The sequence below is a fragment of the Acipenser ruthenus genome, chromosome 25, assembly GCF_902713425.1.
Source record: "Acipenser ruthenus chromosome 25, fAciRut3.2 maternal haplotype, whole genome shotgun sequence".
Taxonomy (NCBI): Eukaryota; Metazoa; Chordata; class Actinopteri; order Acipenseriformes; family Acipenseridae; genus Acipenser; species Acipenser ruthenus.
The window spans coordinates 11,909,067-11,923,047 of NC_081213.1; the positions used below are offsets into that span (position 1 = coordinate 11,909,067).

A 13,981-nucleotide genomic window follows, 5' to 3' on the forward strand; every position below is an offset into this window, starting at 1 on the left:
CTGTTTATAAAGGTGTGTCATTTCACCTTGTGGTCCCACTATGACTTTGTACCTGCAGTCTACCACAGGCGTTACAGCAGGACTGCAGCCTGGTCCAGTCCCAGAGGCTGTGTGATAGACTACACCTGCAATCTAACACAGGCATTACAGCAGAACTGCAGCCTGGTCCAGTACCAGAGGCTGTGTGATAGACTACACCTGCAATCTAACACAGGCATTACAGCAGAACTGCAGCCTGGTCCAGTACCAGAGGCTGTGTGATAGACTACACCTGCAATCTAACACAGGCATTACAGCAGATCTGCAGTCTGGTCCAGTATACAGGTTAGTTAGGAAAGACAGACCTGATAAGAGGGGGAGGGGTCGCAATATACATTAAAACCACTTAGAATTGGAAATACTGGAAAGTAATGGTTAACAGCAATGAATCAATATGGATTCAATTAAATGAAAACAAATCTAAAGGTTTAATAGTGGGTCTTATAGGCTCTGATGAATCAAACTAAAATCTATATGCAAGCATCACGAAACAGTAAGGAAGGAAGGGGACGCCTTTATTATGGGAGACTTCAACTTTCCAAACATAACCTGGGAGCACATGACCTCAGACAGCAGTTCAGACATGGGAATGACAGAGTTAGTGCAAGATTGATTCTTATCACAACTGGTGAATGCCCCGATGATACATTTCATGTCTAGATTTGATATTAACAAACAATGAAGCAAGGATACACAACTTACAGGTAAGAGAACCACTAGGAATAAGTGAACAGAATATAAAAGCGTTTGTGGCAAATAAATCAAGGGCAGGACATAAATCAAAGACAATGGTTTACAATCCCAGGAGAGCGGATTACAAAGGAATGCAACAGAAGCTTCTAAAGAGACTGGCATAGAATACTAAGAGGTAAGGAAGCTGAAAGCAATTGGATTACACTTAGGGATATGATGTTAGAAATGCAGGACACATTTATCCCAAAAATGAGAAACAGCAAACTTAAGAAAAAGAAACCATGATGGGTAAATCGATCTATTAAGCTGAGTATTAAAAATAAAAAAGATATATCTTAAAGATATATTAAATCAAAGGGAGCAGCCTCACAAATAGAATACATAGAGGCCTGCAGAGACCTTAAAAAGCAGACTAGGAGAGTGAAAAGGGAACTAGAGAGACAAGTAGCAGCATAGTAAACTTAATCCAAAAGGGTTTTTTCAATGTTAATGCTAAAAGGAAAGTGAAAGAAGTCAGTAGTTTCCATGACAACAGTGGTGATTTAGTGACTAAAAACTACCAATTCACAGATGTACTTAATCAATACAGTCCAAGTATTTACAAAGGAGGATTTATACAATATAACAATATAAACATCATTGCCAGAGTTTGTTATAGAAGAGAATGGAGTACTAAGGGAGCTAGCAGCACTTAAAATAAACAAATCCCCAGGGCCTGATGGAATCTGTCCAGGAGTCCTCAGGGAAACTAGAGAACAGATTTTTAAACCAATATGTTATATATTCAATAAATCTATAAATAATGGAGCCATCCCACTGGACTGGAAAATTGGCAATGCTGCTCCTATATTTAAAAGGGAGATCAATTTGACCCAGGGAACTACAGACCTACCTAGTTTAACATCAATCAGATGTCTATAATAAGGACCAAAATGGAGGAATATTTATATAGTAACAACATTATAGGAGACAGCCAACATGGCTTTAGAAGGGTAGATATTGTTTAACTAACTCACTAGATTTCTTTCAGGAGGTGACTACTAGAGTCGACAAGCATAGTATGTATGACATCATCTACTTAGATTTTCAAAAAGCATTTGACAAAGTTCCGCACGAAAGACTATACTTAAAGATTAAATCAGTAGGAATAACTGGTAAAGTAGCAGCATGGATTCATAACTGGTTGCAAGGTAGAAAGCAGAGAGTTATAATTAGATGCCAGGGATCAAACTGGAGTAACATAACAGGTGGGGTATCACAGGTATCAGTATTGAGACCATTGCTATTTTTAATCTATATAAATGACTTGGACCAAGATATAATCAGTAAACTATGCAAATTTGCAGACAACACAAAACTGGCAGGGGTAGCCAACTCCCAATCCGCAACTTTAATAATACAAAGAGATTTAGACAAGATTCAAGCTTGGGCTGACACATGGCAGATTCAATTTAATGTGAATAAATGCCAAGTCTTGCACATAGGGTGCAAAAACATTACAGGCAAGTACAGCATGAATAGTAATGAAATAGAGGAGGCTCTGTATGAAAAGGACTTGGGGGTAGTAGTGGATGAATCTCTTAAGCCAACTAGACAGTGCGGAGAAGCTATAAAAAAGGCAAATAGAATGTCAGGTTATATACCAAGACAGTTAAGAACATAAGAACATAAGAAAGTTTACAAACGAGAGGAGGCCATTCAGCCCATCTTGCTCGTTTGGTTGTTAGTAGCTTATTGATCCCAGAATCTCATCAAGCAGCTTCTTGAAGGATCCTAGGGTGTCGGCTTCAACAACATTACTGGGGAGTTGGTTCCAGACCCTCACAATTCTCTGTGTAAAAAAGTTGAATTGAAATCTAGGGAAGTTATATTAGAATGATATACATGCACTGGTATAACCACACCTAGAATACTGTGTACAGCTCTGGTCCCCATATCATAAAAAGAGTACAGAGGACAGCAACACGATTAATTCCAGGATTGAAGGGCATGTCATTTGAAGACTGAAAGAGCTGAATCTGTATAGCCTAGAAAGTAGGAGAGTCAGAGGTCTTAATAGAGATATTTAAAATTGTCAAGGGGTTTAACAAAGTCGACCCAAGGGACTTTTTCAACCTGAAAAAAGAAACAAGGACCAGGGGTTACAAATGGAGATTAGATAAAGGGGCATTCAGAACAGAAAACAGGAGGCACTTTTTTACACAGAGAATTGTGAGGGTCTGGAACCAACTCCCCAGTAATGTTGTTGAAGCTGACAACCTGGGATCCTTCAAGAAGCTGCTTGATGAGATTCTGGGATCAATAAGCAACTAACAACCAAACAAGCAAGATGGGCCGAATGGCCTCCTCTCGTTTGTAACCTTTCTTATGTTCTAACTGCTGATTTATTTTTCATAGGTTACAGAACCGTGAAAAATATTCAGAACCGAGGGGAGAAGGAGCTTTTTCACAGAAAGGGTGGTGAACCATTGGAACAGGCTGCCGGACAGAGTTGTTGAAGAGACTATTGGATCTTTCAAGAATAGACTGGATGCTGTCATGAACAATACTGTATAACCCTCTCTGTGATCATAATAAGACCTTTAGCTAGCCGCTGGATGGAGGGTGGTCTGTCTAGCCACGGATTCCCAGAGATTTCATTCCCTTACTAATCACAATAAGACCTTTAGCTAGCCGCTGGAGGGAGGGTGGTCTGTCTAGCCATGGATTTCCAGAGGTTTCATTCCCTTACTAACCTGGTCAGAGTGGGGTTGTTTTTCCTCTCGAGTGCTAACGGATCACGCTGGCACCACAGCAAGTGAGCAGGCGGGCCGAATGGCCGTTCCTCGTTGTGGAATTTCTTCTGTTCAGCCCTGCACTGGTCCCTCCATTCTGACCTGCTTGCACACAGCTGCTCAATGCTTGCTCACATTTTGGGGTGTTTACAGCAATACTTCAAACCATAGGACTGAAAGATTGTGTTTTATTATTACAACATCCCGTCGCACAGATCAGGATTCAAATGATCCCTGTTTAAAATGGGAACAAACAAAAACAAACTCGTAGCACTTTGCATTTCAAGAAAAACATTTTTATTTTGTTTTTCATACATTTTTATGAAACCTTTGTATAAAATAAATGTAATCATTCTTAACTATAACTTATGTATCCATGCATTTTTAATCCAAAAGGCACACTCCTTTAAACAACAAAGGCTGTAGGTAAGCTTGGTGGCCCTCACTCAACAGTAAGCTTATCAGTGATATTAAGACCCCATGATGACAAGTATACAGGTTATAGTGAATATAACAAGCCTTTGTTCACTCGAAATGACTCAAACTAGAAGAATATGATGGTGTCACATCTATTAATATGAATAGTGCAGCTGATTTGCACTCAGCACACACCCATGGCTAATTCAAATCACTTTGTGGGGTGAGAAAAGCTGCTGTATGCAAGTGTACAGCATTGAAAAGTTCTGACATATAATGCAACCCAATAGAAAGTGCTCCAATGCAGAGTTGTATGTTTCGGAAAGTGATGCAGATGAAAAGAAGCTTATTAGTGAATGGCATACCAGTGCAGTTCATTACATGGAGGTCTATCAACCCCACTGTCAATGGGAGCGCTGCATTGGCTGCAAAGGGTCAAAACACGCAACCTCTGCACTTTTATACACTAAATTAAACATGCTTCTTTTGTGTTCCATTGTGTTATGGTATCCACAAATAATGATTTTCATTTACTTTGCTTTAAAAGTGATATGAAAAGGGTACGCCCAAGATCTTATTGCCTTTATTAATTGCCAAAACAACAGGACTGACTGCACACTACATCTTTGAAATGTATTCCTTATGAAGAATAGCAGAATCAGTCATTTCTCGCTCTTTGTAAGGGACACATTGAACATACACTTACAATCACTTTTTCATGCACGTCTCATGACTCCTTGGTTATTCTTCTTGTTAATATTTCATTTGCTCTTCCTTTTATGAAACAGTCTCTTTGATCCCAATCTGGCAGGTCAACAAAGAGAATCCGTAACGTGTGCTCAATAGCTCCCAGTAGCAGCGTCTGGTAATGCAGGGGCCACAGCAGCATGACTGCTTCCTCGTCTGCAATCCTTACCAAGGTGGCATTGCTTTGCACATGCTTCTTGTTTGATCTGGGTCTAGATTAATGGGGGATTACAGAACTGAAATGCCAATTTAGTTCAAACCAAGAAAGCATGACCTCATTAACTTCCCAACTTCTCTCAGGCACCTCACTGTTCATCCCTCATCCACTAACTTCTCCTGCCATAACACTGCCAGCTCCCTGTGTTACTGTCAGCAGATCTGAAGATCTTATACTTATTAGAGTGAGATTAAAACACCAGCTTTCAACTCCTCAGACGTCTCTGTCCAGTAGAACAAGGGGCCATTTCACGTGTCTAATGTTATTCTTATTTATGTTTAATAATATAATTGATGGTGCAAACAGAATGTCTTTAAGAGGTGGACATGAAAAATGAAATACTCGGCAATTTAGCATTTACTGTTTTTCAGGTAAGCATTTAAATATGATAGGAACACTCATGTAATAACTAAATGATACATTTTGAATGTGACAACACTATTTTTTCTGCTGCAATGAATATGTTTAATTGTAAAATATTTATTTTTACACCGTGATGTGCCATGAAAAAAATACAGCCCAGTGTATAGGGAACACACTCACTAAACTCCTAATAAGACCAGGAATGGATCAAACTGCTATGCAATGGGAGTCTTGTAAGCCCATGCACCAAATCTGCACAATTACATGGTTGACAAATCTTCCGGGGGAAAACAAACCAGTTTCACGTTAAAAACCCATGCCCCGCCCCAGGTCTCACTTCCACCAGAGGTCGCAGACGAGCGCGATGTGGTCGGAGGGGTGGGCCACGCTGGGCAGGGCCTGGTGCGTGGTCACCTCCTCGTGGCTGGGCAGGGGGATGACCTGCTCCACGGCCAGGGCGCGCGTGTCCATGAACACGTAGTCCAGGCAGCCGTGGAAGCCCCCCACGTAGTTGGTGTAGGCTGGCTCCCCGCAGGCACTGCTCAGGGTGAGGCTGTGACTCAGAGCCAGGCAGACCTCCTCCGCTCCGCTCCAGTCGGGGTGCAGCTCCGACACAGCGCCCCGAGTCAGCAGCTCGTACAGCCCCGAGGAGGGCGTGCTGTTCATATCCCCCAGGAGCAAGAGCGTGGCGCCAGGGTGCAGCTCCAACAGCACCCTCTCGATGTGCCGCAGGGCCACCGCCATCTGGATCAGCCGCACATACCCGCCTGCAAGGGGAGACAGAGAGCGACAGTCAGCACGAGGGACTCGGGGTTACACAGCAGTGCAGGAGGAAAGGGATTGGCTACAGTGACATGTGAGGGGTGGGTGTAGCAACGGCAGCAGCACAACGATTGACCTCCTTAAGGTACACAAGAAATTCAGTGGCTGTCCAATCGGCTTCTTAAAATACATTTGAGAGCAGCTCAGCTATCACACGGATACTGACAATTTGGATGCACCTCATTGAAAAAATAAGAAAGTTAGCATCACTTTATTTGTTTCCCTTGTACCTTAAAAGGGTTAAAAAATGACATACTGTAACTGACTGAGCTGCCAAGACTAGAACTACCGTGGCTATTTAATCCAACCATGGCTATTTTCAATTAACAGAAGTTCTAGGCTATGCTTAATGTTTCAATTTCAGGTCAAATCTGACAGAACAGCTATACAGAATACAGCAAAGTGTAGTGCATTTAATCAAATATATACACCCGCCATCCTGATAATAGTTTTATTAATCTGGCCCAAAGTCTCTCAATGCATTGAAAACAAATGGGCAGCCCTGTCGGTGTCCACTGATGCAATTCACGGTCCACCGAGACAGTAACACAAAGCAGAGAGGATTACATAGGAGAGCTTCCTAACTGTAGTGAGTATAGCTTCACGAGACAGCAACACAAAGCAGAGAGGATTACATAGGAGAGCTTCCTGACTGTAGTGAGCAGCGCTCCAGATAAGGTTTTGGGTCTGGGAGTAGCCTACCCTCTAATTTTAATACAGAGAGTAAAATGTATTTTCAGGGGGTAAAATGCAACATTACCTTGAAGTCATGAGTAATCTCGATAAATACTGTACAATCTTTAATGGTAATGGGGTAGGCATTTAAAAAAGAGCCTTCCATTTTAACTGCAATGTTACTTTGAACACACGTGTGTTCTACAAGGTTCTTTATCGGCTCAGCGCATTTCTTTCGAGTTACCACACTGACTCTGCAAATGAATGACTTTACTTATATTTGATCATTAAGTTCTTAAACTCAGTGATCATGTTAAAACTTCAATATAAAGCCATACAGCTAAATAAAATAAGGAAATGCATTAATAAGTTATAAACACTTCATTTAATATTATAGGCACCTTCTTTTAGCGGTTGCCTCTGACGATGGTTCCAGTCAGATTTGTAGCTGGACTGGAATGTTTACGCTTCAACCTGTGTAGCTTCTAATTGTTCTTATTCTTACTGTGATTGGCTGCAAAGACAACAGGGCTAGCCAGAGATTGGATAATGTTTGTTGGGCTGGTTTTTCTTGTGTAGTTTCCTAGTAACTGAAGACATTGTATTCGGGAGATGTAGTTAATGGCATTAAATTTAAATTGAGTCCGTATTTCTGATTTTTTAATACATAAAAACAGCAGACAGACAGCTTATCTGTACCGCTGGTAGTGAGTATGGCTTCATGAGACAGCAACACAAAGCAAAGACAGGATTACCTTTAGGGTGCCAGTAGAGGTGAGTGTTAGCAACACACAGCTTCCTGGAAGGGTCCTTCACACACTGCAGAACGGTGACCTGGGAATTCAAATACAATCCATCAGTGCAAAACGGTGACCTGGAGATTCAAAAACAATCCATCAGTGCAGAACGGTGACCTGATTCAAAAACAATCCATCAGTGCAGAACGGTGACCTGGGAATTCAAATACAATCCATCACTGCAGAACGGTGACCTGGGGAATTCAAATACAATCCATCAGTGCAGAACGGTGACCTGGGGAATTCAAATACAATCCATCACTGCAGAACGGTGACCTGGGGAATTCAAATACAATCCATCACTGCAGAACGGTGACCTGGAGAATTCAAATACAATCCATCAGTGCAGAACGGTGACCTGATTCAAAAACAATCCATCAGTGCAGAACGGTGGCCTGGGAATTCAAATACAATCCATCACTGCAGAACGGTGACCTGGGGAATTCAAATACAATCCATCAGTGCAGAACGGTGACCTGGGGAATTCAAATACAATCCATCACTGCAGAACGGTGACCTGGGGAATTCAAATACAATCCATCACTGCAGAACGGTGACCTGGAGAATTCAAATACAATCCATCACTGCAGAACGGTGACCTGGAGATTCAAATACAATCCATCAGTGCAGAACGATGACCTGGGGAATTCAAATACAATCCATCAGTGCAGAACGATGACCTAGGGAATTCAAATACAATCCATCAGTGCAGAACGGTGACCTGGAGATTCAAAAACAATCCATCAGTGCAGAACGATGACCTGGGGAATTCAAATACAATCCATCAGTGCAGAACGGTGACCTGGAGATTCAAATACAATCCATCAGTGCAGAACGGTGACCTGGAGATTCAAAAACAATCCATCAGTGCAGAACGATGACCTGGGGAATTCAAATACAATCCATCACTGCAGAACGGTGACCTGGGGATTCAAATACAATCCATCACTGCAGAACGGTGACCTGGGGAATTCAAATACAATCCATCACTGCAGAACGGTGACCTGGGGAATTCAAATACAATCCATCACTGCAGAACGGTGACCTGGAGATTCAAATACAATCCATCAGTGCAGAACGGTGACCTGGAGATTCAAAAACAATCCATCAGTGCAGAACGGTGGCCTGGGAATTCAAATACAATCCATCACTGCAGAACGGTGACCTGGGGAATTCAAATACAATCCATCAGTGCAGAACGGTGACCTGGGGAATTCAAATACAATCCATCAGTGCAGAACGGTGACCTGGAGATTCAAATACAATCCATCAGTGCAGAACGGTGACCTGGGGATTCAAATACAATCCATCACTGCAGAACGATGACCTGGGAATTCAAATACTATCCATCAGTGCAGAACGGTGACCTGGGGATTCAAATACAATCATACAGCATAAGGAGGAGGTCATGTAAAGAAGTGTGTTTGTTTGACATGGAAAGGCTGTTTGAAGCTATTAGCACAGTACATAAATAGCAACATTAAAATCTGTTGTTGTGGAGTTTCAACCCGCTGTCTGGAAATCCATGCCTCCTGCTTTACTCTGTTTTAATACAACACACTGTTTAAATTGAAGCCTGTGGTCGGGCCCCAACAATAATAACAGAGTTTGAGTTTTGAGATTCCTGATTAGAAAAACGAAATGAAATATTCACACCCTACAGCTCCTTTACAGCTGTTAAGAGCAGTTACAGAGTATCACACTACAGATCAGAGCAGTTACAGAGTATCACACTACAGATAAGAGCAGTTACAGAGTACAATGAAAGCAGTAGTAAGAGGAAGTTCAAACGAGAGGAAATAGAAATGACAGTAAATAAATGTTTTAGAGTGATTACGACTGAAAGCTGTTAAAACTTAAATAAACATTAAAGGGTCCCATCAGTTCTCTATTGGGTTAGCATACTGTAGTATATCTCAACTTGGAATTTATCACAGAACATGTATCACTGGGTATTTCAAAATAAAGGTATATGCATTAGTTAGGACCGGATTCATTTATGCAAATGTATCCCTTGACATGTATTCTGTAAAAGCTGCATCTCCCTGTTGCATGCTGGTTTCAGAGAGGGTGGTGTGTATGACATAACAGGGGCTTGGTTGACAGGTGCTTCAGTGTCGATGAAGTGAAGCCATTAGCGCCATTCTGGAGAAGTGACTTGGCAGCAGATTCCCAACGCTTCACATCTCCAAAGGACCTGGAGACTGGGGAATAATCCCCTGGCCCTTCCTCACCAATTTAAACACCTTCCACGGACTCCAGTCTGCACCCTACTGACAGTGCTATGGCAGGTGCTTCTCTGCATTTCACCAAACCCCCTTGCAAACTGGTGACATTAAACCCCATATGTTATGTAATGTGTGTGACACTAATACGTGTATGCTGTGTTTTATTTCTTCTCTTACCTGTAGAGTAGTTGACCTCTGCACAACCTGGTCTCTGACAGCCGGGCTGAGAGACACTTTCTCCAGCAGGTCCCTGTGCAGCGGGTCGGACAGCAGAGCCTCGCTGAGCGTCACGTCGTGTTGGCTCAGCAGCGTGAACTTGGATCTCCTGAAATAGGTAGCCAGCCCTTCGTGCTGCTTGTCCTTGATTCGGTACAGTCCGTCCAGATCGAACGCGTCCAGGGCAGGACTCAGGCTGTGCGTGAACACGCTCTTATCAACTTCCTGAAGGCAAATGATATCGGCATTGTAGCCCGCCAGCTCTTTCTTGAGCAAATTCTGCCTGTAACCGATGTCTAGCGCGTACGGGGCACAGTAGGGATACAATACCGTTTTGGACAGTTCAGTCTGGGCGTATATATCCGCTAGAATATTGTATGAAACCGCCCTCACAGTGGACTCGTCTGTGACCCTGTTTGTGTATAAATGCCTGCTGTCAAAAGTGCAGGTGCCCGGACCTGCCTCCACGCTACCGGATGTAATCAGTTCTCTGGCAACGCCGTACCTGTGATTATTATTACCAGGCGTGCACTTCAGCTTGAGCGTCAGTCCTATGTCCACATTAGACGGTATAAACACCCTGTCGTGGCCGGCTTCCACCCAGCTGTTTTCACCCTCACCCTCTTTTTCGGAATTGTGTCGGATTTCTTTGAACCACTGAAATGTGCAGTCTTTGAGATCCCCGAACTCGATCTCCAGTTTCGGGCAGACAGGGAATCCTGCGAGCAGAGACGCTGGCAGCTCCACATCGGTGAAGGTCGGCGGATTCCGCTCGACTTTGTATTTACTGTCCCCGACGTGCAGCACGGCTCCATCCTGCCAGGCTGCCGAGTTCAACGCATCCTCCGCCACCACATCATCCTTGAAGTACAGCCTCACAACGGGCTCCGAAACGGAGGCCTGGTCGCATTTGTTCTTTTTCGACTTCTTGGCTTTGGCGTGCCCTTTGACGGCGTTGTTGGCGATCCTCGCTAGAGCTTTGCCCAGCTGTTCGCTCTGGTCCCTCAGCATTTGTTTGTGTGAGCCGTCCAAAGTGAAGGTGATTGTCAGCTTGCTTTCCGAGGGCACACACCTGACCACGGCTCTCTCCATTCTCCCGAGGAACCGGCTAGACACGGCTGTGATCGTGCCCCGCAGTGAAGACGAAAAGCCTAACAAGTCCGCTGGGGCGGATTTATATAAAAGTCTAATATTTAAGGCCAAATTCCTGAACATGGATCCACAATATCGTTCCTAACGCAAACACAGCGCAACCAGTCGACGACAACAGCGAAACAAATCGGGATGCGATTGGGAAAAGCAGTTTCTGCAGAAAGAAAAATGCAAGCACTCCGTGGTTAGTTGCCCCTTTTCAAACTTTGTGTGGCTTGCTACGTTTTAGATAGTTATAGGTTCAACACCAGTATATAAATGCACCATGCATATATTTAAAAATCGGTTCACAAAGTGACCTGTCTCGAAAATGCTGGTGCCAATTGTTAGCTAGTTTGGCTCCCAGAGAGATGTGTTCTGTAATTGAAGTCAGGGCTGACAGATTTGTCTTGTTTTAAAAGCATATAGGGGGGAAATGTTGTCTTTGGCGGTTTGGCTATTTTTTGCCTATTTTTTTTTTTTATCGTGCTTGTTTTTTCTATTCCTTTTGATTTATTAGGTCACTACCAGAGCAGAACTTCTTTTTAGGGGTCGTTGGCGCATGCGCCCTCTACCTTTATATATGTACATAGAGCTCTTCCCTTAAATCTTCTCCCATTTCCCTATGCTTTTTATAAATGTGATTATACATTTCTCTTTCTCCATTTGTTTTACTCTCCCTTCTACCTTCAAAATATAATTTACTGTTACTTCAATTTCTATGTCACCTAATTTTATGTTTAATATGTTTTTTTGCTGATCATATGTATTGCATTTCCTGAAAATATTGTAGCGTGCAAGAGGGAAGGCAGCAGCAGGGCTGGTAGGTGACATAATCACACACGAAGATGTAAGCCCAATATACGCTCCTTGCAAAGGAGCCGGCTGTACAATGCCCTGTATTGTATATCACGCCCCCCTGTCGTTTCAATGCCCTGTATAGTATATCACGCCCCCTGTCGTTTCAATGCCCTGTACAGTATATCACGCCCCCTGTCGTTTCAATGCCCTGTACAGTATATCACGCCCCCTGTCATTTCAATGCCCTGTATAGTATATCAGGCCCCCAGTCGTTTCAATGCCCTGTATCTGTAGACAGTTCTGGACAATGTACTTTTACATTACATTCTGAATATATATTTTTCCTGGAGCAAAACAGAACATTATATTTAAATAAATACAAAAGCAGATCTACAGTTCTAAATATTCTGATTAGGTCACATGTAGGTCACAGCTCCAGCATGGAGACTAGATCACAGCTCCAGCATGTAGGTCACAGCTCCAGCATGACTAGGTCACAGCTCCAGCATGTAGGTCACAGCTCCAGCATCGCTAGGTCACAGCTCCAGCATCGCTAGGTCACAGCTCCAGCATGTAGGTCACAGCTCCAGCATCGCTAGGTCACAGCTCCAGCATGGCTAGGTCACAGCTCCAGCATGTAGGTCACAGCTCCAGCATCGCTAGGTCACAGCTCCAGCATGTAGGTCACAGCTCCAGCATCGCTAGGTCACAGCTCCAGCATGGCTAGGTCACAGCTCCAGCATGTAGGTCACAGCTCCAGCATCGCTAGGTCACAGCTCCAGCATCGCTAGGTCACAGCTCCAGCATGGCTAGGTCACAGCTCCAGCATCGCTAGGTCACAGCTCCAGCATCGCTAGGTCACAGCTCCAGCATCGCTAGGTCACAGCTCCAGCATGGCTAGGTCACAGCTCCAGCATGTAGGTCACAGCTCCAGCATGTAGGTCACAGCTCCAGCATGGCTAGGTCACAGCTCCAGCAAGTAGGTCACAGCTCCAGCATGACTAGGTCACAGCTCCAGCATGGCTAGGTCACAGCTCCAGCATGTAGGTCACAGCTCCCGCATTGCTAGGTCACAGCTCCAGCATGTAGGTCACAGCTCCAGCATGGCTAGGTCACAGCTCCAGCATGTAGGTCACAGCTCCAGCATGACTAGGTCACAGCTCCAGCATGGCTAGGTCACAGCTCCAGCATGTAGGTCACAGCTCCAGCATGATTAGGTCACAGCTCCAGCATGGCTAGGTCACAGCTCCAGCATGGCTAGGTCACAGCTCCAGCATGTAGGTCACAGCTCCAGCATGGCTAGGCCACAGCTCCAGCATGATTAGGTCACAGCTCCAGCATGGCTAGGTCACAGCTCCAGCATGGCTAGGTCACAGCTCCAACATGTAGGTCACAGCTCCAGCATGTAGGTCACAGCTCCAGCATGGCTAGGTCACAGCTCCAGCATGTAGGTCACAGCTCCAGCATGGCTAGGTCACAGCTCCAGCATGGCTAGGTCACAGCTCCAGCATGTAGGTCACAGCTCCAGCATGGCTAGGTCACAGCTCCAGCATGTAGGTCACAGCTCCAGCATGTAGACACAGCTCCAGCATGTAGGTCACAGCTCCAGCATGGCTAGGTCACAGCTCCAGCATGGCTAGGTCACAGCTCCAGCATGTAGGTCACAGCTCCAGCATGGCTAGGTCACAGCTCCAGCATGTAGATCACAGCTCCAGCATGGCTAGGTCACAGCTCCAGCATGGCTAGGTCACAGCTCCAGCATGGCTAGGTCACAGCTCCAACATGTAGGTCACAGCTCCAGCATGTAGGTCACAGCTCCAGCATGGCTAGGTCACAGCTCCAGCATGTAGGTCACAGCTCCAACATGTAGGTCACAGCTCCAGCATGGCTAGGTCACAGCTCCAGCATGTAGGTCACAGCTCCAGCATGGCTAGGTCACAGCTCCAGCATGTAGGTCACAGCTCCAGCATGTAGGTCACAGCTCCAGCATGGCTAGGTCACAGCTCCAGCATGGCTAGGTCACAGCTCCAGCATGTAGGTCACAGCTCCAGCATGGCTAGG

The 13,981-nt window shown here is 44.5% G+C and overlaps 1 protein-coding gene across 1 annotated transcript; it reads right to left on the reverse strand.

The window, feature by feature from the left end:
• Positions 1-3,786: 3,786 nt before the first annotated feature.
• Positions 3,787-11,848, reverse strand: LOC117412564 (2',5'-phosphodiesterase 12). Its single transcript, XM_034021038.3, has 3 exons — positions 9,950-11,848; positions 7,503-7,581; positions 3,787-6,017 (listed from the first exon to the last, which is right to left on the reverse strand). Exons 1-3 carry the CDS (start codon positions 11,201-11,203, stop codon positions 5,584-5,586), a joined length of 1,767 nt encoding a protein of 588 aa, XP_033876929.3. The 5' UTR covers positions 11,204-11,848; the 3' UTR covers positions 3,787-5,583.
• Between the last annotated feature and the right edge of the window lie 2,133 nt (positions 11,849-13,981).